Source organism: Trachypithecus francoisi, unplaced genomic scaffold (assembly GCF_009764315.1).
Source record: "Trachypithecus francoisi isolate TF-2019V2 unplaced genomic scaffold, Tfra_2.0 Lachesis_group3, whole genome shotgun sequence".
NCBI classification, from domain to species: Eukaryota; Metazoa; Chordata; class Mammalia; order Primates; family Cercopithecidae; genus Trachypithecus; species Trachypithecus francoisi.
Genome location: NW_022681468.1, coordinates 18,757,005 through 18,780,012, shown reverse-complemented (window position 1 = coordinate 18,780,012; position 23,008 = coordinate 18,757,005). Strand labels below are relative to the sequence as shown.

At 42.3% G+C, this 23,008-nt stretch overlaps 1 protein-coding gene across 1 annotated transcript in view; it reads right to left on the bottom strand.

The window, feature by feature from the left end:
- The window catches only part of KCNK10 (potassium two pore domain channel subfamily K member 10), a 148,770-nt gene that overhangs the window by 24,673 nt on the left and 101,089 nt on the right, over positions 1-23,008 (bottom strand). Inside the window, exon 4 of the mRNA XM_033191687.1 lies at positions 22,756-22,916. Coding sequence (XP_033047578.1) covers positions 22,756-22,916 — 161 coding nt within the window. The remainder of the gene's footprint in view (positions 1-22,755; positions 22,917-23,008) is intronic.

Sequence of the window (23,008 nt, the reverse complement as noted above, 5' to 3'; positions counted from 1 at the left end):
TTTTACTTTCTTCTTTGTACTCCTCTGCATTTTCCAAGGCCTCTACGGTGACCATGTGTTCTCTTTGCAGTCTTTGTAATGAAAGAAAAAGAAAAGGAGGAGAGGTGGGAGAGAGCGTGAGGGAGAGGGCTAAGGAGAAGAGAAGGGAAGGAGAAAATGAACAATATGCTTATGAACGTGGCGGTCATTCCCTCGAGAAATAACAGCACGGTGCCCTTGAAAATCATTCACTTGGTCTTTCTTCCTTTTGGAAAAGGAGTGACAATCCTTCCTTGGAGGGAAAACCAAAAGAGAAAAGAGGAAGAGATAATCCCCATGGTAATGGAAGAGAGATGGGCCTTGTCTGAGCCTTCAGGATCCTAGGAATGTTTGCCAAAGGTGGCAGTGGGAGAGCTGTAAGGACCTGGCTGTGATCCAGTTCAAGAAATGCATCCTGCCTGCTGCCTCATGCTGCCTCCTCCCCCTCCAGAATGTGGCAACCCACTTTCTGAGGAAGCTGTCAGGAACCCCTACCCACCCGCACTTCCCCCAACTGCTTCCTACCCCCACTGCAGGCAGGCAGTTGCTGACCCCTCTCTCTTGCTGTAGTAGCAGTTAGTTTGCAGTTCTGGAGCGACTGGATGGTTTCTTGGTGCCCCAGTACTGCTCCATTTCATACTTCGGTGCCTTTCCTAAGACTTGATTTTTTTAGAACCATTTTAGCTTCACAGCAAAATTGAGAGGAAGGTACAGAGATCTCCCATATAGCCCCCGCTCCACACGTGCGCAGCCTTTCCCACTATCAACATCCCACGCCAGAGTGGTGCACGGGTTACAAGTGATGAGCCTGTACGGACAATATCACCCAGAATCCACAGTATACATTAGGGTTCACTCTTGGCGCTGTACATTCTATGGGTCTGGACAAATGTCTGATGACATGTATCCACCATTATAGAATCATACACAATAGTTTCCCTGACCTAAAAATCTTCTCTGCTCCACCGATTCATCCCTCTCTTCCCCCAAGCTCCTGGCAATCATGGATCTTTGTAACTGTCTCCATAGTTTTGCCTTTTCCAGAATGTCATGTAGTTGGACTCATACTGCATGTAGCCTTTTCAGACTGGCTTCTTCCACGCAGCAAATATGCATTTAGCATTCCTCCGCATCTTCTCATGGCTTCATAGCTCATTTCTTTTTAGCTTCTGTGCCCTTTTAAGGGCTGCTCCATCTGCTAGGATGTTCTTCCCCCTTTTTAATGCTTGTTGGACTCCTGTTCATTCCTCACACACAATTCTGACATTACCTCCTGCAGGAAGCCCACTCCAACTCTGGTTAGAGCTACCACTTCTTCCTCTCTGCTGTCCATGTTCCTTCACCCTTGCACAGTCCCCAGTCCATAGAGCTGCTCAGCCTGCAGTGCTGTCTGTCCATCCATCTGTGTGTCTCCCTATTACACAGTGTGCTCCTTCACCTCAATGCCCTAAGTGCCCAGCACAGTGCGCAATTTTCTTTCCTTTCTTTCTTTTTTTTTGAGACGGAGTCTTGGTCTGTCGCACAAGCTCGAGTGCAGTAGTGAGATCTGGGCTCACTGCAACCTCCGCCTCCTGGGTTTAAGCAATTCTCCTGCCTCAGCCTCCTGAGTAGCTGAAACTACAGGCATGTGCCACCATGCCCAGCTAATTTTTGTTTTTTCAGTAAAGATGGAGTTTCACTATGTTGGCCAGGATGGTCTCAATCTCTTGACCTCATGATCTGCCCGCCTTGGCCTCCCAAAGTGCTGGGATTACAGTCATGAGCCACCACATCTGGCCCACAGTGCATTTTTCTATAGCTGCCTTCTCTATTTTAGCACCTTGAGAAAATATGAGAGTATTATTTAAGGCACATATTCTATAAAAACAATAAAACCATTCATCCAGCCAGAGATAAACTGACAGGATTTTATAATTTTATAATTTGGAATGCTAGTAAAGGTACATAACATAGAAAGGTATAGTCAGATGGCTGTACACACACACATATATAATAAATATTTGTGGAATAGAATAGAATTTTTTTTTTTTTTTTTTTTTTTGAGACAGAGCCGGGCTGGAGTGCAGTGGCCAGATCTCAGCTCACTGCAAGCTCTGCCTCCCGAGTTTACGCCATTCTCCTGCCTCAGCCTCCTGAGTAGCTGGGACTACAGGCGCCCGCCACCTCGCCCGGCTAGTTTTTTGTATCTTTTAGTAGAGACGGGGTTTCACCGTGTTAGCCAGGATGGTCTCAATCTCCTGACCTCATGATCCACCTGTCTCGGCCTCCCAAAGTGCTGGGATTACAGGCTTGAGCCACCGCACCCGGCCTAGAATTGAATATTAAAAGCATGGGAAATACATTAAGGGAAGAGGCTTAACTATTGGAACATGGCCATTTTCATGAGAAGATAAATTAAATATGTAAATTCTTGAAAGTTACATGGGAGCTCCCTGGAAGCTTTGTTTATAACCCTGTTTAGATTATAACACCCTAGGAGGTGGTCTGTAAGCTTTTCAGGGTGTTTGTGGTTGTCACAACTGGAGGGGCACGTTTGGCATGTACTGGGAGAAGACCAAAGACGTTCAGACATCCTACAATACAACAATCAGTGCCACAAATCATTAGAACCATCCCACATTTAGCATGAGTTTTGAATGTCCCACTGAGAAAAACTCATGTCTACAATTATCTGAGCCAAGAACCTAACTCCCTTTTACATGTGAAGACACACACACAAATTGTTTGCATCTTTTCAAAGTTGACCAAATTTTATAAGAATCTGAATCTAATGTAAATAGATTAGCTGGAACCTTGCCGAGAGTTGTTCTCTATTTTGGAAAACCACACCACTGGAGAAAAAGTCCTTTGTGACATCTTAGTCATCAATACAACATATTTGAACCAATCTGCATTTGAAGATATTGCAGTCTACATATAGAGGCCAAGACTCACTACTCCAGCAGGTCTCCTAGGGTTTCATAACTGAGCACCTATTATTGAAACATTACTTTCCATTTATTTCTCCTTTATATTATAGCTAGAAAATTTGCATTGAATTTTTCAAAATTACCTGTATTGGCAAGGTGCGCTGTCTCTGAAATTCATTTCAATGTAGTAAAGGAGTATTCATAAATACATGCTATAAAAGGATATTGGATATTACAGGGTTCAGAACCACTGAAGGTATACTGTATAGGTGAAGGTGAAGGTAAATTTTATACTGTATTTAAGAAGGTTGACTTGATAAGTCTGTAGAATTACACTTCTAGGTATAGCCTGAAGAGGCCAAAGTGTCTGTGCGTATGAATACCATTCACAATAAGCATCATCAGGGAGCAGCTCCCCTACAGACCCATCTTTTATTCAAAACAATTGTACATCAAAGACTAAGAACTTTTTTTCTCATTGCCATTTGTTTGCATACAATGCTGCTTTCGTTTTCAAAGTCACTCTCTTTATCTTTTTTTAGAGGGGGTTGTGCTGAATTAGGAGAGCAGGAGGGATAGGGGATGTCTCACTATGCTGCCCAAACTGGGCTGATCCTCCTGCCTCAGCCTCTCAAGTAACTGGAACCTAATCCAGCTTCAAGGTCATTTTCTATATCAAGATGTATAAGGTCATGTCTAGCAATGTTCATTCATTGATTCATCAAGTACGGATTAAGTGCTCTCTGGGTGCCAGGCCCTGTGCTAGCACCTGAAGATGCAGTGGTGAACAGGCAGATAGGACCCGACCTCACACAGCTCAGAGGCTGCTGGGGATGCCCGGCATTAATACAGTGAGATGAATGTTATTCTAGGGGTCCACAAGACGCTATTGGCGGGGGGCGGGGGGTGGTGTTGATCTCATTTAGAAGTCAGGAAAAACTCCCCAAGGAACTGACATTTGAGCTGAGACCAGGAGGAGGGTACAGACATTGTTTGAAACACCATAAATATCACATGCCAAAGTCTGGAGATGAAAGAATGTGGCACATTCAGTGCAAACGTGGAGGTCCACTGCTTTCCCGTGGTGAGGCAGAGATTTCTCCCCAAACACAATCATCAAGGCTCTTACTTCAGGAAATACTAACTATGACAAACTTTTAACATTTTGACCCATATAATCTTTTCAGAAAATGTGGTTGCTGGGTTCCTTTTTTATTTCCCTAAAAATAGAAAATAATTTGAATTCAAGACATTTCTAGAAATATCATTAAAGGCACATGATCATTTTTTAAAAATAGAAAGGAGAAGGGAAGCAAATGTGTGCCCATCTTCTAGGCAGGGGACAATCCCATCAACTCTTAAACTCTTCCCATAGTGGTTCACGGAAGCAGGTGTCACATATTTATACAGCCAGCTGGACAGGTCCTCTTCTTCCTCTTCCTTGGGGAAAAGGTTGATAATCCTCCAAATGGTAGATAAAAGAGAGAGACACCTAATATAAATACAGCATTAAAGGGCTCAGGACAATTGCGACTTTCTGAAGAGCAGCAGAGTCAAGAAGCATACAGCAATGTCAGGAAAAGGATGCCAGAAAGAAAGTGGTAATAACACTGCAAGAACACCATATGGCATTTACATGTCATGTACTGCATTTTAAATGTTGATGCTTGCTTTTTTTGGTTAGCTCTGGTGCCAACTCTGTTACAGTACATAGCAAAGTTTATTTTTTTGTAAAAATCACATGGAAGTTCTCTGTAACCTATTCTTCAAATTGTACATAAATTCCCTTTTATTTTAACCACAGGATATTTATTCCTGATTCTAATTGCTCAAACTAATCTGCAAAACAGTTTAGAATGAGAAGGGACGGTGCTGAGAACTGAGACGAGATGCCCGATACACTCATTTGTGACTACTCAGGAGTGAGAGGGGACCTGGGGGTGGGGAGTGGATAGGTAGACAAACAAATATTAATAACAATAATTTAGCATTAGTCCTTTCAAGCATTCCCCAGACTCATATAGAAAGACTATGGATGTTATTCACGGTGAAATTCATTCCTGCCAAGGAATGGAAAAAAGTAATGGAGGAAACATCACTCAATCTGAGACGGGAAATGGTGTAAAAACACGGTATCTAAACAGAAGAGACAGCATTTGAACTCAGTAAAACCCACCTTCCGAGGCTCCCTTGTTGGGATTTGCAAGGCCAGGCATCTTTTAGGAAGAAACTTTAGTCTTCCTTTAGGATCTTTTAGTAACACTTTGATGCATTTTTATAAAAATGCAAACTGGCCCTTGTGTTCGAGATCTAGTAAGAGCACAGGCAAGCTGAGAGGCAGTCAGCATGTAGCTAAAATAAATTCTTATTCATTCTTGGATTTTTTGTTCTTTTTTTACTAGATTCTACATATGTGATAAGATCACATGGGCACATCTGTGTGAATAGTTGCAGCCAGTGAAGTGCAGCCGAGGGCAAAGAAGACAACCTGCCTCCTTCACGCAGACCGAATGGCAAGGGCACCCCTTGGGGGAGCCCCAGAGGAGCCGACCAACCTGCCGTCTGCACTTCTGTGCTTCGAAAGGGCTCACTGCATCGCAGCCAATGCATCTTCTCCTCCCAAGGCCATGCCTGATGGCTGAGGTCCTGTCCCAGATATAGACCCTCCTGCCAATGGGTTTCTTTCTATTGCTACGCTTTCTGGGCCCCCTCCCCCCACTTCTCCAGCCCCACCCACCTCCATGCCCATTTCCAGGAAGGGTAGGACAGAGGGTAGCATCAGCAAGCATCTCTCCTTCATTTGTGAAGCTTACACGTGCTGGGTGCTTGGAAAAAGACCTGGTTCGTGTCTCTCTCCTCTCTAATCAATTCACAATCAATAAGTATTTACTGAACACCTACAAAGCACTTAGCACTGAGCAGGTCCTACAAAGACACAGGCCAAGAAAGGCACCGTAACATTTAGTTTCAAGGCCCTTATGCTTTACTTGAGCAGAACAATCCATTGGCAAGACAAGACAGGCGCTTGTGTGATGTGAAATATACAAGCTAGAATTCGCAAGTCCCTCTCTGGACTCCCATAGCTAACAGTGTTCTATAATAATAGTGGATAGCATTGATTGAGGCTATGCGGCAGGCACTCCTCTCAAGTATCAACTAAGTGCCAAAACAGACAGGAACCACTATTATCCTCATTTTTTCAAATCAGAAAACTGAGGCACAGCCTGAGGTCACGTAGCTGACAAGCAGTACACAGATCACACGGACCATTCACCAAGGTGGTGTGACTTCAGAGCCTGCCTGCCCGAGCCCTGGTATCATTCTGCACAATATTATGGACACTGGTCTTGATGCATGGCTGTTTTCTCCTTAAGAGAAAGGACTGTCCCTTGTTTATTGGCACATACCCCCATAATGTTGAGAACATGAAAAAGTGTTATTTGATAACTATTTATTAAATTGACCTAATGAGGAGCATGAAGGAACAGCCACAGTGAAGAACAGAAAAGTGAATCATGATTGGGTGAATAAAAGGATTTCAGAGTAGAAAAAAGGTCTGGTGGAAACCATGTCATCCATATGCAGAGTCCCTAGGTGGCCTGGCACTGAGCCACCTGCCCTCCCACCAGCTCTGCGCACAGGGCCCAAGCTGATGAATGGGAAGGAAAGACACACAGAGACACAGCTGTAGGTTAGGGCAGGGAGGAAGGGAGGTCAAGTGCAGGAGGGAAGTGAGGCTGAAGGCACAGCCTCTCCACTTAGACCCCAAAGTGACAGAACAGCAGCTATGGCAGCAGCCAGGACTTAGAGGCAGTCAGACAGCAATTTACCAAACACTGTCATTTGGGCCTATAAAAGTTAAAGAAAAAAAAAAAAACAGAAAAAAGCAAGTGTTGGTGAGGAAGTGGAAAGACAGAACCTCTGTGCATTGCTGGTGGAAATACGAAATGGTGCAGCCACTGTAGAAAACAGTGTGACAGTTCCGCAGAAAAATTAAATCTGTAATTACCCTGTATCTCAGCAATTCCACTGCTGGGTATATTGTCCAAAATAGTTAAAAACAGGGACTCGAACAGATGTTTATATACCAATGTTCATAGCAGCATTATTCATAAAAACCAAAAGGTGGAAACTGCCCAAAAGTCCATCAACAGATAAACAAATAAACAAAATGTGGTGTATACATACAGTGGAGTATTACTCAGCCTTGAAAGGAAGGAAATTTTGACACATGTTCAACATTCATGAAGCCTTAAAGACACTGTGCTAAATGAAATAGGCCAGACACAAAAGGACAAATACTATATGACTCCATTGACAAGAGGTTCCCCGAGTGGTGAAATTCATAGACACAGAAAGTAGAATGGTGGTCACCAGGGGCTAGGGGAGAAGAAATGAGAAGTTATCATTTAACAGGCTCAGAATCTCCCTTTGGGAAGATGGAAAAGTTCCAGAGATGATGGTAGTGACGGTTGCATAACAACGTGAAGGTACTTAATGCCATTGAACTGTACACTTCAAAACAGTTAGGATGGAACAGGCCTGGTGGCTCACGCCTACAATCCTAGCACTTTGGGAGGCCAAGGCAGGCAAATCATGAGGTCAGCAGATCGAGACCATCCTGGCCAACATGGTGAAACCCTGTCTCTATCAAAATACAAAAAATTAGCCGGGCACGGTGTCACGCACCTGTAGTCCCAGCTACTTGGGAGGCTGAGGCAGGAGAATCGTTTGAACCCAGGAGGCAGAGATTGCAGTGAGCCAAGATTGTGCCACTGCACTCCAGCCTGGCGACAGAGCAAGACTCCGTCTCAAAAAAAAAAAAAAAAAGTTAGGATGGTAAATATTATGTTGTGTATATTTTACCACAATAAAAAAGAAAGGCATAAAGGAAACCTTGAAGCAGGCTCTAAAGTATCCTACTAATCCCTGGGAGTATCTTATAGGAAAAGAGAACTTTGTAACAGTGGCTGTGGCCAGGATGAAAATATTAAATCTACAGAAAAAAGAAAGCCCAGAATGACATGGAAATTGATGCTAACTTGAGAGGCCGATGAACTCAACTTCTGTGAGTATGGGAATCCCTTCTGAAGGTTAAAAAAAATTCCTCGATCCCCACAAAACAATAGAACTTCTGGTACTAACTGATAGTGAGAAATACATATATATATACACACACACACATATATATAAAGATACTATGAATTCAGGAATCACCCTTCAAAATGAACTGAAATGAATCATTGATGGCAACCAAGCCCTCTACATACTTTTGGAAAAGGGCAGCACACGTGTTAAGGAGACATATTGTTCATTTTGTCCACTGGCAATGCTTGAAGCACAAAAGGATTCTCTGATCCTTTAAAACGACACCTCAGGCTCCTAGGGGCCCACCACCTACAGGATGAAAACTACAGCTATCTATGATCAGGAGCCTAAAACCCAGAAGTAAACTTCCAAGACATAGTGCAAAACCATTAGATCAAAACCGTTATGATGCACAAATGCAGCTCCTCTCAGAAAATACAAAGCAATGCATTCTCCCCCAGAAATATGAAGTGCACTCCTAACAGGAATGCACATTTCCTGGGCTGGATGCAGTTCAGGGGAGTGTAGTTTGTTGGCAGCCCTTCCCTACGCAAAGTCATCAGAGCCTGCTCAGCATGGGCCTGCACATGCTTGTCACACTGTCACCTCCCAGGGGAGTTGGCTCTTTGGGGTGATGGTTCAGAACTCTGGCACACCTCTCAATAATGATGTGTATTCTAAACATTTGCCCTTCCCTAAGGCAAAAAGTCATAAAGCTATCTAGAAAGTATCAATGACTCCTTACATGCCAGTCATCTAAAACTTATCCTACGGTGAACACATAGATCACACAGCCAGCTCCATGATGAGAACAGTCAGTTCAACAAGGGCACCTCTCAATTTTCAGGAACCTAATTTGTTAAGTTCATTGCTTGCTTGGCTCACAGAAGTAACATGAGGCTAAATGTAAAAAGGAAAAAAAAATAACACTGATAATTTTTTTAAAAGAGTTCTCTATAAGAGAGCAAAAAATTAATATTTTATTAAATCAGTGCATTCCAGAGGAACCAAACTAACCTGGGAAAATTGGTGATAAAGCATGAACACAGGAAATCATCCACCTATTATGCTGATTTTATAATACTAATAAAAATGTGATTGCTAATAGAATTCTTGCATTAAATTCATAACTCAAAAGCACCTGGAATCTTTAGATACAGTTTACCATGTTGTAGACCTAAAGCATCACTAGACTTTCACTAGCCCCAAAATGCAAAAAATAAAACTTTTTATTAATACTTAATAAAACCCCTGGGATTCTAAGAAGTGACTGTCTCTTCAATGAGCAAGACCTCACTGATAATAAATACCCATAAAATTTTCTAGATAGTTTCCTCTATCAGAGATGTTTTAAGAGTTTCAGAAGCCTTAGGGAATACCAGCAAAATCTGAAAGATGTGAGGAAATAGCTAAATGGCTCTTAAAAGGAAGAGATATTTAAGACTACTTAATATAGCAGATCTTGAGTTTAGGACTGAGTTAAATCCCCAGTGGGAATTAAAATCTTGGTGGTGATGTTCTCAAACTCTATGCTCTTTTTATTTTACTTTATTTAATTTGGTTTATTTTATTTTATTTTGAGACAGAGTTTCACTCTCATTGCTCAGGCTGGAGTGCAATGGCGCCAATCTCAGCTCACCACAATCTCTGCCTCCCGGGTTCAAGTGATTCTCCTGTCACAGCCTTCCTAAGTAGCTGGGATTACAGGCATGCACCATCACACCTGGGTAATTTTGTATTTTTAGTAGAGATGGGGTTTCTCCATGTTGATCAGGCTGGTCTTGAACTCCTGACCTCAGGTGATCCTCTCGTCTCAACCTCCCAAAGTGCTGGGATTACAGGCATGAGTCACTACACCAAGCCATTCTATGCTCTTAAAACCATCAAAGCAGAGCACTGAGGCACTCTGATGAATCCAGAAAAAGAAGAATGTTTTGGAAGACAAGGCCAGCTATCTCAGGGCACCAAGAGGCTTGGCTTGGAGCTGTGCATTTCCTCCTGTTTTTAACATTAAGCAGGTTGTACAAAGTGGAGCAATGGTTGAAGAACAGAGTGGAGACTATCTTTGCCTGGCAACTGCTCTCACAGAGGTGGGTCAAAACAAGTCAGTTATTGGTACAGTACAGACCCCTCTTTTATTAGGTTGGTGCAAAAGTAATTGTGGTTTTTGCCATTACTTTTAATGTCCTATAGTGATCTCAGATTATAAACCCATCTTTGTATTAGTCACATAGCAGCAGACATGAGCAAGGGGACACCTAAATCTTAGATTAACCTCCAAAAGAAGAGAACACAAAGAAAGAGATGTTAGCTAATAATGAGCTGGTATTAGGGAGCTAAAGCAGGTACATAAAGAATCAGAGGCTATGATGCAATTCAACACACTAAGAGAAGGCATAAAAGTCGGAAAACTAAAACCCTTTTAAAGCAGATAAAGACAGGCCCAATATCTTTCTCTCAACTAGCCATTTTTATCTATCCCCAGGTCTTACTAAACCTTTTGTGAAGGCTCCTCTGAGCCATCACATGGTATGCCTACATTGCAAGAGAAAGAAGAAAGGATGTACAGTGGAATGATTAAGCCTATTCATGCACTCTGGGGCAGGGAGACCAGGTTTGGAATTCTAGCTCTGTCATTTATGGGCTGTGTGACTTTGGACAAGTCACAGAGCCAGTCTAAGCATTCCGATCTCATAAAATTAAGAAACAATAATGATCTCTTTGGCAGGTTTACTGTATAGCATACTCTAGGAAAAGCCCAGATAGCCCAGTATCTGGCACAATAAACCCTCAAAACAGATGAGCGACTCTATCAGTCCACTCTCACGCTGCTACGAAGAAATACTCGAGACTGGGTAATTTATAAAGAAAAGGGGATTAATTGACTCACAGTTCCGCCTGGCCGAGGAAGCCTCAAGAAACTTACAATCATGGTGGAAGGCACCTCTTCACAGGATGGCAGGAGAGAGAATGAGTGTCAAGCAAAGGGGGAAAGGCCCCTTATAAAACCATCAGGTCTCATGAGAACTCACTCACTATCACAAGAGCAGCATGGGAATAATCTCCCCCATAATTCAATTACCTCCCACTGGGTCCCTCCTACAACACATGAGGATTATGGGAACTACAATTCAAGATGAGAGTTGTGTGGGGACACAGCCAAACCATACATATCAGCGACCTATATCTAGACTTTGGTACCACAGTGCCATAATACTCAGTATTATCTCGACAAAATCCTCTCAGACAAATGACAGATCCAAGGCTCCCTACAAAGGTTCTGACATGTAGATGTTCATGAATAATTTCCCACCCCAAAATAACAATCAGATTCCCAGAAGTTACCTGTGATCAAAGTTTGCCAAGGGGAAAAGAGAGAGAGAGACTCTGTTAAAGCTACCTGGAAAATGTTTCAATGTTAAATGCTATCCAGGCAGTATTTTAAGTAGTTCTATTTTAGGCAATGTTTGACATCTTTACTGTGCATAGAAAAGAGTGAAGATGCACTTTAAAGGCCACTAGAACGTTCTATAGTGACCTCAGAAGACAACAGGAAACACCAAAGGGATACTGGCCAATTATTAAAGGTAAGCCAAGAAAGAAGAACCATACATTAGATAAGTCCCTATGGGTCAGTTAAAGTTAGTGCTGAGATGGTTTGGCTAATGAAGAATAAGAGCAGAACAATTTATCACTATGTGTACTCATCAGCGTCAAGTCTCCAAGCATTTTTGCCTTATTGGTGAGAAATGATCCGATTTCCAGAGTATAAAATCTCCAAAGCCTTCTTTAAGGACCCATCTGAGAGAAGAGAGTTCTGAGTTGGAATGGCACTAGCACTGAAAAACTGATTAGGACCATTGGTGGAGTCACCAGAGCGCGTGTGGAAGATTTGGACGGGGGACCAGGGCATGCACCTGTAGTCTTTGGGGTGATTGTCCCCTTATATCCCAGTATAGCTATGATCAAATTAACTAGGGCAATTTTGCCCCTGAGGGCACATTTAGTAATGTCTGGACACATTTTGGCTGTCATAACTCTGGGCGGTGATGATGCTGGCATCAAGTGGGTAGAGGCCCAGGGATGCTGCTACCATGACAAAGAATTATCCAGACCAAAATGTCAATAGTATCGAGGCTGAACAACCCTACATTACGTGAAGGGAGGAAAGAAGGAGCCGTCCATGGAAAGCCGTCATGGGCTGTCATTAAGAAATGTTGCGTAGTCTGTTTTGTGGATGTCACATATGTAGGTTACCCCAAATGTACATTCTGGCCCTATCATTAAAGCTACACAAAATCTTAAACTAATTTGGAACAGACCTGGTTGATAAAGCTTTAAAATTATTTCCATTTTAAAATAATTACTTCCTACCTTTTTGCCTCTTAGGAAAAGGAAGAAAGCAACTGTTCACATTAAAACCAGGGTCTTTTCTCTGATAAAAAATAAACTCACGGCAGGGTGTGGTGGCTCATGCCTGTGATCCCAGCACTTTGGGAGGCTAAGGTGGGCAGATCACAAGGTAAGAAGTTCGAGACCAGCCCGGCCAATATGGTGAAACCTCATCTCTACTAAAAATATACAAAAATTAGCCAGGCATGGTGGCATGCGCCTGTAGCTGCAGCTACTCAGGAGGCTGAGGCAGGAGAGTCACTTGAACCCGAGAGGCGGAGGTTGCAGTGAGCCGAGATTGTGCCACTGCCCTCCAGTCTGGGCAACAGAGTGAGACTCTGTCTCAATAAATAAACAAATAAACTCACATTATCATGTAACATTAATCTTACTGAGTTATTTGTTAGGAACTTATAATATGGTAAGTACTAGGGCAGGCATGACATAGAAGCAGATACTCGAGAGACACATGGGCACTCGTAAACTGAAGTTCACCAATATTGTGTCTTTTCTACTCTACTGAAAGACAGCCATTTCTTAAACTAAAGCCTCAGCCTACCACTCTGCCCTCCTCCCCTGCCTCTCTGGGCGCAGTGCTGATGTGCATAGTCAAGACCCTTGAACCAATAGGTATTGGAAACTGTAGCTGAACCTACAACGCTGGAAATAACACCCAGTTTCCAAAATAGGGATTTTGATCTGTTTGAAATAATAATTTTTATTTTTTTATTTTACTTAAAAAAAATTTTAGAGACAGGGCTTCATTCTGTTGCCCAAACTAGAGTACAGTGATGTGATCCTAGCTCACTGCAGTGTCAGCCTCCTAGACTCAAGCAATCCTCACTCCTCAGCCTGCTGAGTGTCTAGGACTACAGGCACTCACCACCACACCCAAGTAATTTGATTTTTTTTTTTTTTGAGACAGAGTTTCACTCGGTCACCCAGGCTGGAGAGCAGTGACACAATCTCGGCTCACCACAACCTCTGCTTCCCCGGTTCAAGCGATTCTCCTGCCTCAGCCTCCTGAGTAGCTAGAACTATAGGCACACACCACCATGCCAGGCTAACTTTTGTATTTTTAGTAGGAACAGGGTTTCATCATGTTGGCCAGGCTAGTCTCAAACTCCTGACCTCAAGTGATCTGCCTGCCTCGTCCTCCCAAAGTGCTGGGATTACAGGTGCGAGCCACCACGCCCAGCTCGATTTTTTTTTTCAGAGATGGAGGTCTCACTATGTTGCCGAGGCTGGTCTTGAACTCCTGGGCTTGAGTAATCCTTCTGTCTTGGCCTCCCAAAGAGCTGTGATTACAGATATGGATCACTGTGCCTGGCCCTTGAAATAACAATTATTTTAAGTTAACCCTTTTGCTGCTGAATGCTAGCTCAAAGATGCCCTGGCAGAAACAGACGCTTCCTGCCAATTGTGTTCTTAAAAGCCTCTCCTTGATCCATGCCAGGCACATGGAAGATGCCTGCAGGAGTCTTTGGCTTCTGCCACATGCCCTTTCTTGGAATCGAAAGTGGTTGATGAGTCCACTAATTTAACCTTATTAGCACTTTGAGATTGTCATCACTTCCATCTTAAACATGTGGCCTGTTCTAAATTTTCCAAGTAATTTTGGCACTCATAAGTCTAGGGTAATGTTTTATTACTTGTCAGTGACAACCACAGTCATTTGGATCCATAAGCAAATAAACATTTCTGCCATATCCTTGGTGGGAAAAAAAAGCCAAAAAAAGAAAAAGAAAGAAAACGGTGTCCCTTGGTTTTACAGGAAATATCAGAAAGCCTGCTGATCCGAGCCAGATAAAAACAAGCAGGTACTTCCTACCAGAGTCCAAAGTCCAGCTTGGAGCCAAGAAAATGAGAACCAGTCCAAAATTTGACTGGTTTTCCTACAGCATCCTATCAAGTGACAGTCAGCCTGGCCCAGCAAGACAGCTAGCCCACAGCAGGGGACAAAGAGGCTGCCTGCTTCCAATACCTGCTTCAGAATCCAACGTCAGCCCTCCTTCATCCCAAATAAGCAGATATTTAGGATGCTAACTGCCCAGATATTTCCCTGGGAACTCAGGAAGAATTATTTTTACTTTGATTGGCATGGTATACTAAAATATTCTAAACTCTGCATTGGTTTCATGGTGTGGATTAATCTGACATTAATATTTTCAGCCCACCTAGAAGAGGTTAAGGCAGGATTAGTGGTTCTAATCCAGGTCCTACCACCAATTCACTGTGTGAATCCAGGCAAGTCCCATCATGGGCTGCATTTTCTCAGGTGTGAAATCTATGAGTCTCACAATAGTAGTATTCCCCCCAAAGGGTGATGCACAAACGACCTGGAACTAAATTCCTGAAATGTTGGTCACCCTAGAGTGGGACCCAGGAGTGCATCTTAGAGCATATGTACATGACTATACTAGTGCTCACCAATTTTACCATCCACTACTATTCTTGGAGATAAAAGAATGCATTCCAAACCCCCTTTGCAGTTATGAACAGGGCCTGGTAACTAGATCCAGCCAATGGGCTCTGCCTGAAGGACAACACTCTGAAGAGCCAGCATGCAGCGCTCAGCTCTTTCTCCTGCCCTGTCTAACCCCTGAGCCTGAGAAGCTGCCTGGGTTGCAGCAGATCTGGCAGGAGTGGGAGTAAGCTGTTTGTGATAGGCTAGCTTATCCTGATTGATTCAAGGATCCCAACAGCCATCTAATTTATGACAAGGAAGAGAGAAGACATCTTCTCTATGAGTGGTCTCTGTGGCTAGCAGTTAATTGACGTCTGTGTGAGACGTTGTCATTTGCTTACTCCAACCTCTTTGCTAACAGAATTCTAATTTTGTTCACCACAGCAATGTGTTCAGCCCCAAGAGATGAAACATAATTCCTCTGCTCCTTAAGCATTGGAATCACCTGTAGAGCTTGGTAAACACAGATTGCTGAGTTCCAGCCCCACCCCCGCCACCACCACCACAAAGAATTTTCATTTCTAACAAGTTTCCAGTGGATGCCGATACTGATGGCCCAAGGGATACTGATGCCTAAGGTTGAGGGACCAAACTTTGAGAATCACTGGTTTAAGTCCATCATGGCAATACTATCGTCCTTTGTCTGATACTTCCTTTCCTATCCTCCCTTGCAGATGCTGATGTGATCTCACTCTGGTCAATGAGACAGAAGGGGAAATCTACAGGGTAACTTCTGGGGAAGACTTTTCTTCCATAAAAGGAGCTGATGTCAACACAATATTGAAAAAGAAGAAAAAATTTGGAGGACTGACAGTAACTGGCTTTAAGACTTATCATAGAGCTAAATTAATCAAGACAGTATGATATTGGAGAAAGAAGAGACAAATAGATCAATGAACTAGAATACAGAGCCCAAAATAGAACCACATAAACATAGTCATCTTATCTTTGACAAAGGAGCAAAGGCGATAACATGGAGAAAAAATAGTGTTTTCAACAAATGGCACAGGAACAACTGAACATACACATGCAAAAAATATGGCTGCAGACACAAAGTTTACACCCTTCACAAAAATCAACTTAAAAATGATCACATACCTACATGTAAAATGCAAAAGTATAAAACTCCTAGAAGGTAACACAGGAAGAAATCTACATGACTTTGGGTGTGCCAATTACTTTTTAGATACAACAACAAACACATGTTCCATGAAAGAAATAATTGATAATCTGGACTTTATTAAAATTAAAACTTCTCCTCTGTTAAAGACACTATCAAGAGAATGAAAAGATAACCCATAGATTGGGAGAAAATATTTGCAAACGATATACTTGATAAAGGATACAAAGGATATACTTGATAAAGGACTGTAATTCAAATATACACAATATGGCAGGGCATGGTGGCTCACTCCTGTAATCCCAGCACACTGGGAGGCAGAGGTAAGTAAATCGCCTGAGGTCAGAAGTTCAAGACCAGCTTGGCCAACATAGTGAAACCCCATCTCCACTAAAAATACCAAAATTAGCCAGGCGTGGTGGCACACACGCCTATAATCCCAGCTACTTGGGAGGCTGAGGCAGGAGAATCACTTGAACCTGGGAGGTGGAGGTTGCAGTGAGCCAAGATCACGCCACTGCACTCCAGCCCGGACGACAGAGTAAGGCTCTGTCTCAAAAATAATAATAATACGTATTAAAACTCAACACTAAGGAAACAAATAGCCCAATTAAAAACTAGGCCAAAGACTTTAACAGACACTTCACCAAAGAAGATATAAAGATGGCAAGTAAGCATCTGAAAAGATACTCCACATTATACATCATCAGAGAAATGCAAATTAAAGCAAGATACCACTACATACTTAGAACTGAGAAAATTCGAAAGACTGACAACAGCAAATGCTGATGAGGATGTAGAGCAACAAGAACTGTCATTCGTTGTTGGTGGAAGTACAAAATTGTATAGCTACTTTGGAAGACAGTGTGGCAATATTCTTACTATGCAATCCAGTCATCACACATCTTGGTATTTAACAAAAGGAGCTGAAAACTTAGGTTCAACCAAAAAACCTGTGCACAGGGGTAATTCATAATTACTAAAACTTGGAAGCAAACAAGATGTCCCTCATTAGGTGAATGGATACATAAACTGTAGTACACCCAGAAAATGGAATATTATTCAGCACCCAGAAGAAATGGGCTACAAGCCATGAAAAGACACAGAGGAAACTTTAATCCATATTTAAGACAAAGAAGCCAGTCTGAAAAGGCTACATACAGTATGATTCCAATTACACGACTATATTAGTTCATTTTCATGCTGCTGATAAAGACATACCTGAAACTGGGAACAAAAAGAGGTTTAAATGGAGTTACAGTTCCACATGACTGGGGAGGCCAGAAACCCCTGATAAACCTATCAAATCTCGTGAGGCTTATTCACTATCATGAGAATAGCACAGGAAAGACTGGCCCCCATGATTCAATTACCTCCCCCTGGGTCCCTCCTACAACACATGGGAATTCTGGGAGATACAAGTTGAGATTTGGGTGGGGACACAGCCAAACCATATCAATGACATTCTGGAAAAGGCAAAACTATAATAAAAACATGAGCAGTTGTCAAAGGTTAGGAGAGCGGGATTGAAGAACAAGCAGGGTACAGAGGATTTTTAGGACAGTGAAATATTATGTATGATACTATAATGGTAGATGTATGTCATTATAAATTTGTCCAAATTCATAGACTCTACAACACCAAGAGTGTTGTAATGTAAACTATGGACTCTAGGTGATAACGATACATCAATGTAGGTTCATCAATTGTAACAAATGTACTAGTCTGGTGGGGGGATGTTGATAATGAGGGAGACTGTGCATGTGTGGGGGCAAGGGATTATGGGATATCTCTGTACGTTCCTCTCTATTTTGCTATGAATATGCAACTGCTCTAAAATAGAAAAATTTTAAGGGAGTTCCTTTTGTATTTCCTGATATGAGGTTGGGTGAAAACGTGCTATTTGGTCATGAAGCAGCCATCTTGCAATGTGAGTGACAAGTCTGAGGATGAAGAGCCACCATACCAAGGAAAACAGAGCAGAAAGAGGTAACAAATCTGGATACACCTGACATTGTGGAGCTGATAGCACAAGCCTGAGTCAATGTACCTCCAGGCTTCTTGCTATGTGAGATAGGGTCCAAATTTTTTTTTTTTTTTTTTTTTTTTTGAGACAGAGTCTCGCTCTGTCGCCCAGGCTGGAGTGCAGTGGCCGGATCTCAACTCACTGCAAGCTCTGCCTCCTGGGTTTACGCCATTCTCCTGCCTCAGCCTCCCAAGTAGCTGGGACTACATTAGCTGGGACTACATTAGCTGGGACTACAGGCGCCCGCTACCGCGCCCGGCTAGTTTTTTTGTATTTTTTAGTAGAGACGGGGTTTCACTGTGTTAGCCAGGATGGTCTTGATCTCCTGACCTCGTGATCCGCACGTCTCGGCCTCCCAAAGTGCTGGGATTACAGGCTTGAGCCACCGCGCCCGGCCGGATCCAAATTCTTAACCCATTGTTAATCAGTGTTGGGACTGTGAAAACTGTCAGAATCAAAATGAGGTTACTTGTGTTTAAAACCCTGACGAACAGAGTCAGGGAAAGCCAGGAAGGAAGGGTTCTCATGCACAAACGCCTGATTACAAGAGCTATCATAAAAGACTGCAAAAACTATAGCCTTGCACAAAACCCATCACCGCCTCATGCAGAAAACTATTTCTGCGAAGACATCTACCCAGCAACTGCCTGTCCAACCTTGGACTGGCATCACCCTTGTTATTGATCCTTATACTCAAGGATAATTAGCTCAAAACAATTATGTAATCCTCCTCATTTTTCCTTTAAAAACCCCTTTTATTTTATTTTATTTTTTCCTTTACCTCCCTGAACGCACACATAGTTTAAACTGGCATGTATGTTACCACTGCAATGCCCATCCCTGAGTAAATATCATTTTCTTTCAATGAGCCTCTCTCTGTATGTTATTTAAGGTGACATAAATGGTGTCAGAAGTGGGATCAAAGTGCGTGCACCTCAGAGGAATGAGAGGTCCCTGGAATTGAGTGCAGTATTGACTGAGACCTTTCTGCTCTCTGCTTCTGTCCATTGCTTCTTCTGTCTGGGTGACTCTCCCTCAGATTCTCAGACTCCCTCCCTTTGGTGAGTTCTTTTTGACTTTACATGTGATTTGATTTGGCTAAAAGGTGCCTTAAGTAAAGAACTTTTCATCCCTCTTGAGTCTATACAAGGGGTTTTTGTTTGTTGGCAAGCACTTTCTGGTAGAAAAATATCCTTCTGCGTTGAGTACTCTGGTTTCTACAGAATTCACAATCTGTCTTAGTGGCATGTCTTTTCTGGTGAATTCACTTTTGGTTCTTTCTGTACATCTAGTTTAATATTTTATTTGGTTTGCACACCTGGCTTAAAAACTTTGTGTGGCCTGGCATGGTGGCTCACGCCTATAATCCCAGCACTTTGGGAGGCCAAGGAGGGCGGATCACCTGAGGTTTGGTTATTACACACATCTGCAAATAATTTGGCACCTTTACTTTTACCTTTTCTTTGTTTCTGAACATCATCTGAGAGCAAAATTAAACTAAGTTTAATTTTAATAAACTAAAATTCTAAGTGGTGGTGCAAGAAGGCCATTTAAAAGTATTGTTTTAAGCTTCTATATTTGTAGTCATATATTACACAGCAATAGAAAAACTAATGCAGCAGCAAAGTCCTAATTCAGGGTAAAGTGACTGTAAGCCCTTTCAGAAACAAAGCTAAAGCTATAGTCTCTGATCAGCTTATAAGCAATAAAGCTAGTAATTTGATCTCCATCTGACTCCTCCATTTCACAGTTAGTTCTGAACTCCAGAGGAGAAGAAAGAATTTTGATTTATTCATGTCATAAAAACTCCAATAGTCAGGCATTTTATTACTCCGCAACCAAAAGCATTTCTAAGTAATCCAATACCCCTCAGCAATTCTTTAAAATGAGGATCAGACCTGGGATGTGTTGGAAGGACCCAAACCAGGGTCACTTCAGGATTCAGGCATCTAGAAGACCAACTTTATATTTATTTTATTGATTGATTGATTGATACAGGGTCTCACTCTGTCATCCAGGATGGAGTGCAGTGGCACAATCTCAACTCACTGCAACCTCCACCTCCTGGGTTCAAGCAATTCTCACACCTCCACCTCCTGAGTAGCTGGGATTACAGGCACGCACCACCATGCCCTGCTAATTTTTGTATTTTTAGTACAGACAGGGTTTCACCATCTTGGTCTGGATGGTCTTGAACTCCTGACCTCAGGTGATCCACCCACCTCAGCCTCCCAAAGTGCTAGGATTACGGGTGTAAGCCACCATGCCTGGCAGAAGGCCAACTTTAGATTTTATTTTTACTCCACAGTAAATCCTCTCTTCCCAAGAGCTGAGGGAAAGCATAACAGATCAAGAGAAGGGCTTAACACTCATTGAGCAGATGAAATACATAAACCTTCCCCCATGAGAACTAAAAATTCACAACCCCAAGCTTTGTTAGTTTATACAATTTTCACTTCTCAAATAACCACCGAAACATAATTGGACTTTTAAATGTAGTTTAAATCAGTGGCAGAAAACGTTGAGATTTTCTACCAAAACTTTATATGCAACAAGCAAACTGCTGCAGGATCAGTTGTTTGTATATTTAGGAAGTGTGCTTACATTCCCCCTGGAATTCGGTCACCCTTTCCAATAGCATCCCTCCAACACTCAACAAATGCATTCATTGTGCGCTGCCAATTCAATAATATGCAACTGTCTCGTCTTCCTAAAAGAATCCTGATCTTTGATGGTGCTGCAAGGAGCTAAGTGGACAATCAGCAAAAAAGATTAAATGTGAGGTTTCTAAGGCTCTGTATCAGAATCTGTTGGTGATGCATTTGAGAGGCAGTTTCAAGGGGAAGGAGAACCGTACACTCTATTTGTAGTCTGAAATTCATTAGGGGAGACTAAGTCCCTAAATTTAGTAGCAGATGTCCAAATGATTGCAACCTCTTCCATCATTTCGAATATAGTAACTAGAATTTTTTTCTGCTAAGGAGGATTTCAAAAACTTTTGTCCAATCCTTTCCTCTACAAATAAGGAAACTGAGCTCTAAAGAAGCTACATAAAAATAAAAATGCCAGATCAGTCATTTCCCCAACTGAATCCTGTTCTGAGTGTTCAATCCACCAGATTCTTTTTTCTCTGTCACAGGGCCATGAGGCAGCAGCTAACAGGGTGCTTCCAAGCAGTTCAAAACAGTTCTTGGAGACAGGGCTGCCGTGTCTGATTTAGGAAGACCTAAACATCTGAAAAGCAGGGAAGCTGAGCACTGATGGTTTCCATGGAGACTACTGGGGAGCCCAGGTGCACGGTCTAATGAGACCACCGGCCAGCCAGCATTAAGGAGCAAAGGCTGTGGGACATTCCAGTAAAACTCACACACCACAGAGCTCCTCAGATGAAACCCGAATAAGTGGCTAGCTTGCCCATGAGGGCTTCTCTTGGAGAGACACGCTGAAGCTCTGGGCTCTATATGTCTGCTCTACGACACGTTTTTTTCCACACATTATTTCATTTAATCATCACCAAAACCTGACAAAGTAGATTCAAATTCTATCCCCTTTTGTGGATGAGTAAATTGAGGCAGCTGACCAGGATGAGTGAGATTATAAATGGCTCACCCAGCTATGGTGCCTCATTCCTCCCGTTCTACTCTTTTTAAAAAGCCTCTGAAACTGCTCATCTGAAAGCTCCCTTGCATTCTTCTAAAGAGAAGTATAAGCCATTATTGCAGAGACAGCCTTGAACTCAAAGTCTGAGAGTTCTTACAGGGTGAAAAAGCACAGCTTTAGAGCTTCCAGCTGATCTTGTCTTTGGCCACCATTCCTAGATCCTAGAAAAGACCTCAAAATTTCATTTTTAAATATTAAGTCATCATAAGAAAGCATTCCCTCAGGAAGGTTTGAAAGACTTGAGAATTAGGTCAGCACTGAGTAAAAGAGCAGAAATGACCTTACGCCTGAGGAAAACGAGTGTTCTGTGAAACCATATGAATGAATGTGAGTTAAAGGGCACTGGGAACCCCAGTTTAATCACTCAGCCACTTATGCCTGCAACCGACGCCAGGAATAATTTATTAATTAATTTTAATTTTAGTAAATAAATTCCTTGAGTTGAGATAGTTGTTTCTTGTTTAAAGACAAATATTCCAGAAAGGAAAAAACCCACGAAGGCAATAGCAATCATCAACAGTTCAGTAGGAAGTAGTACATCAGGATGCCATTTCTGAGGGAGCACTCAGCAGTGAGAGATGGGAGAGAGACAGACCATTAGGAGACAGGTGCAAAGCACAGAGCAGTGTCTGGAGAAGTCAGGCTTCTGGAAGAAGCAGGATTAGCCTGAAGACACTGTGCTTGAAAATAAAATGGAGTGAGGGAGTTCCAACAACAAAATGGATGGATTTACAGTTTTCTACTTCATTACAAACACAATGAGGAACTTCATCTTCCATCTTTAAGGAGAAATTGAGCTTGTTCTACCTCTTCAAAAAATCTGTGTTGGCAAATCCATACTTAACCCTCTTGTGTTGTGATTGCAGAAATACCACTCTAAAATAGGAAGCTACCCAAAGAAGAGAGTTTAGGTGCAAGATCTTTGACTTCCATTGGCCAAAACAGAAAATACAATCATAACATTAAAATTATTCCATTAAAAGCAGATAATACCCCTTTACTGCCTCCTGGATCCTGTCAGGCTAAAGCCAACTGGATCGCAGTGGTTAGAATTTAAATATGATGCAGTACTCACTCGAAAGACCTTCTCCACTCTTGCAATGCTTTTCCCAAAGATGGTTCCAAGTTGATCTCCAATTCCAGCCAATAAGAAACCAAAGAGTGGAATTCCAAAGATGGCATACAAAATACAAAAGATTTTGCCTCCTTCAGTGCTCGGAGCAATATTCCCATACCCTGGTAAGAAAGATTAAAAAGAGGGAGAGTAGCAGAGAAATTAGCATACTGACAGAACTCACAGACTTTTTTAAGTTTGTACATTCCCCCAC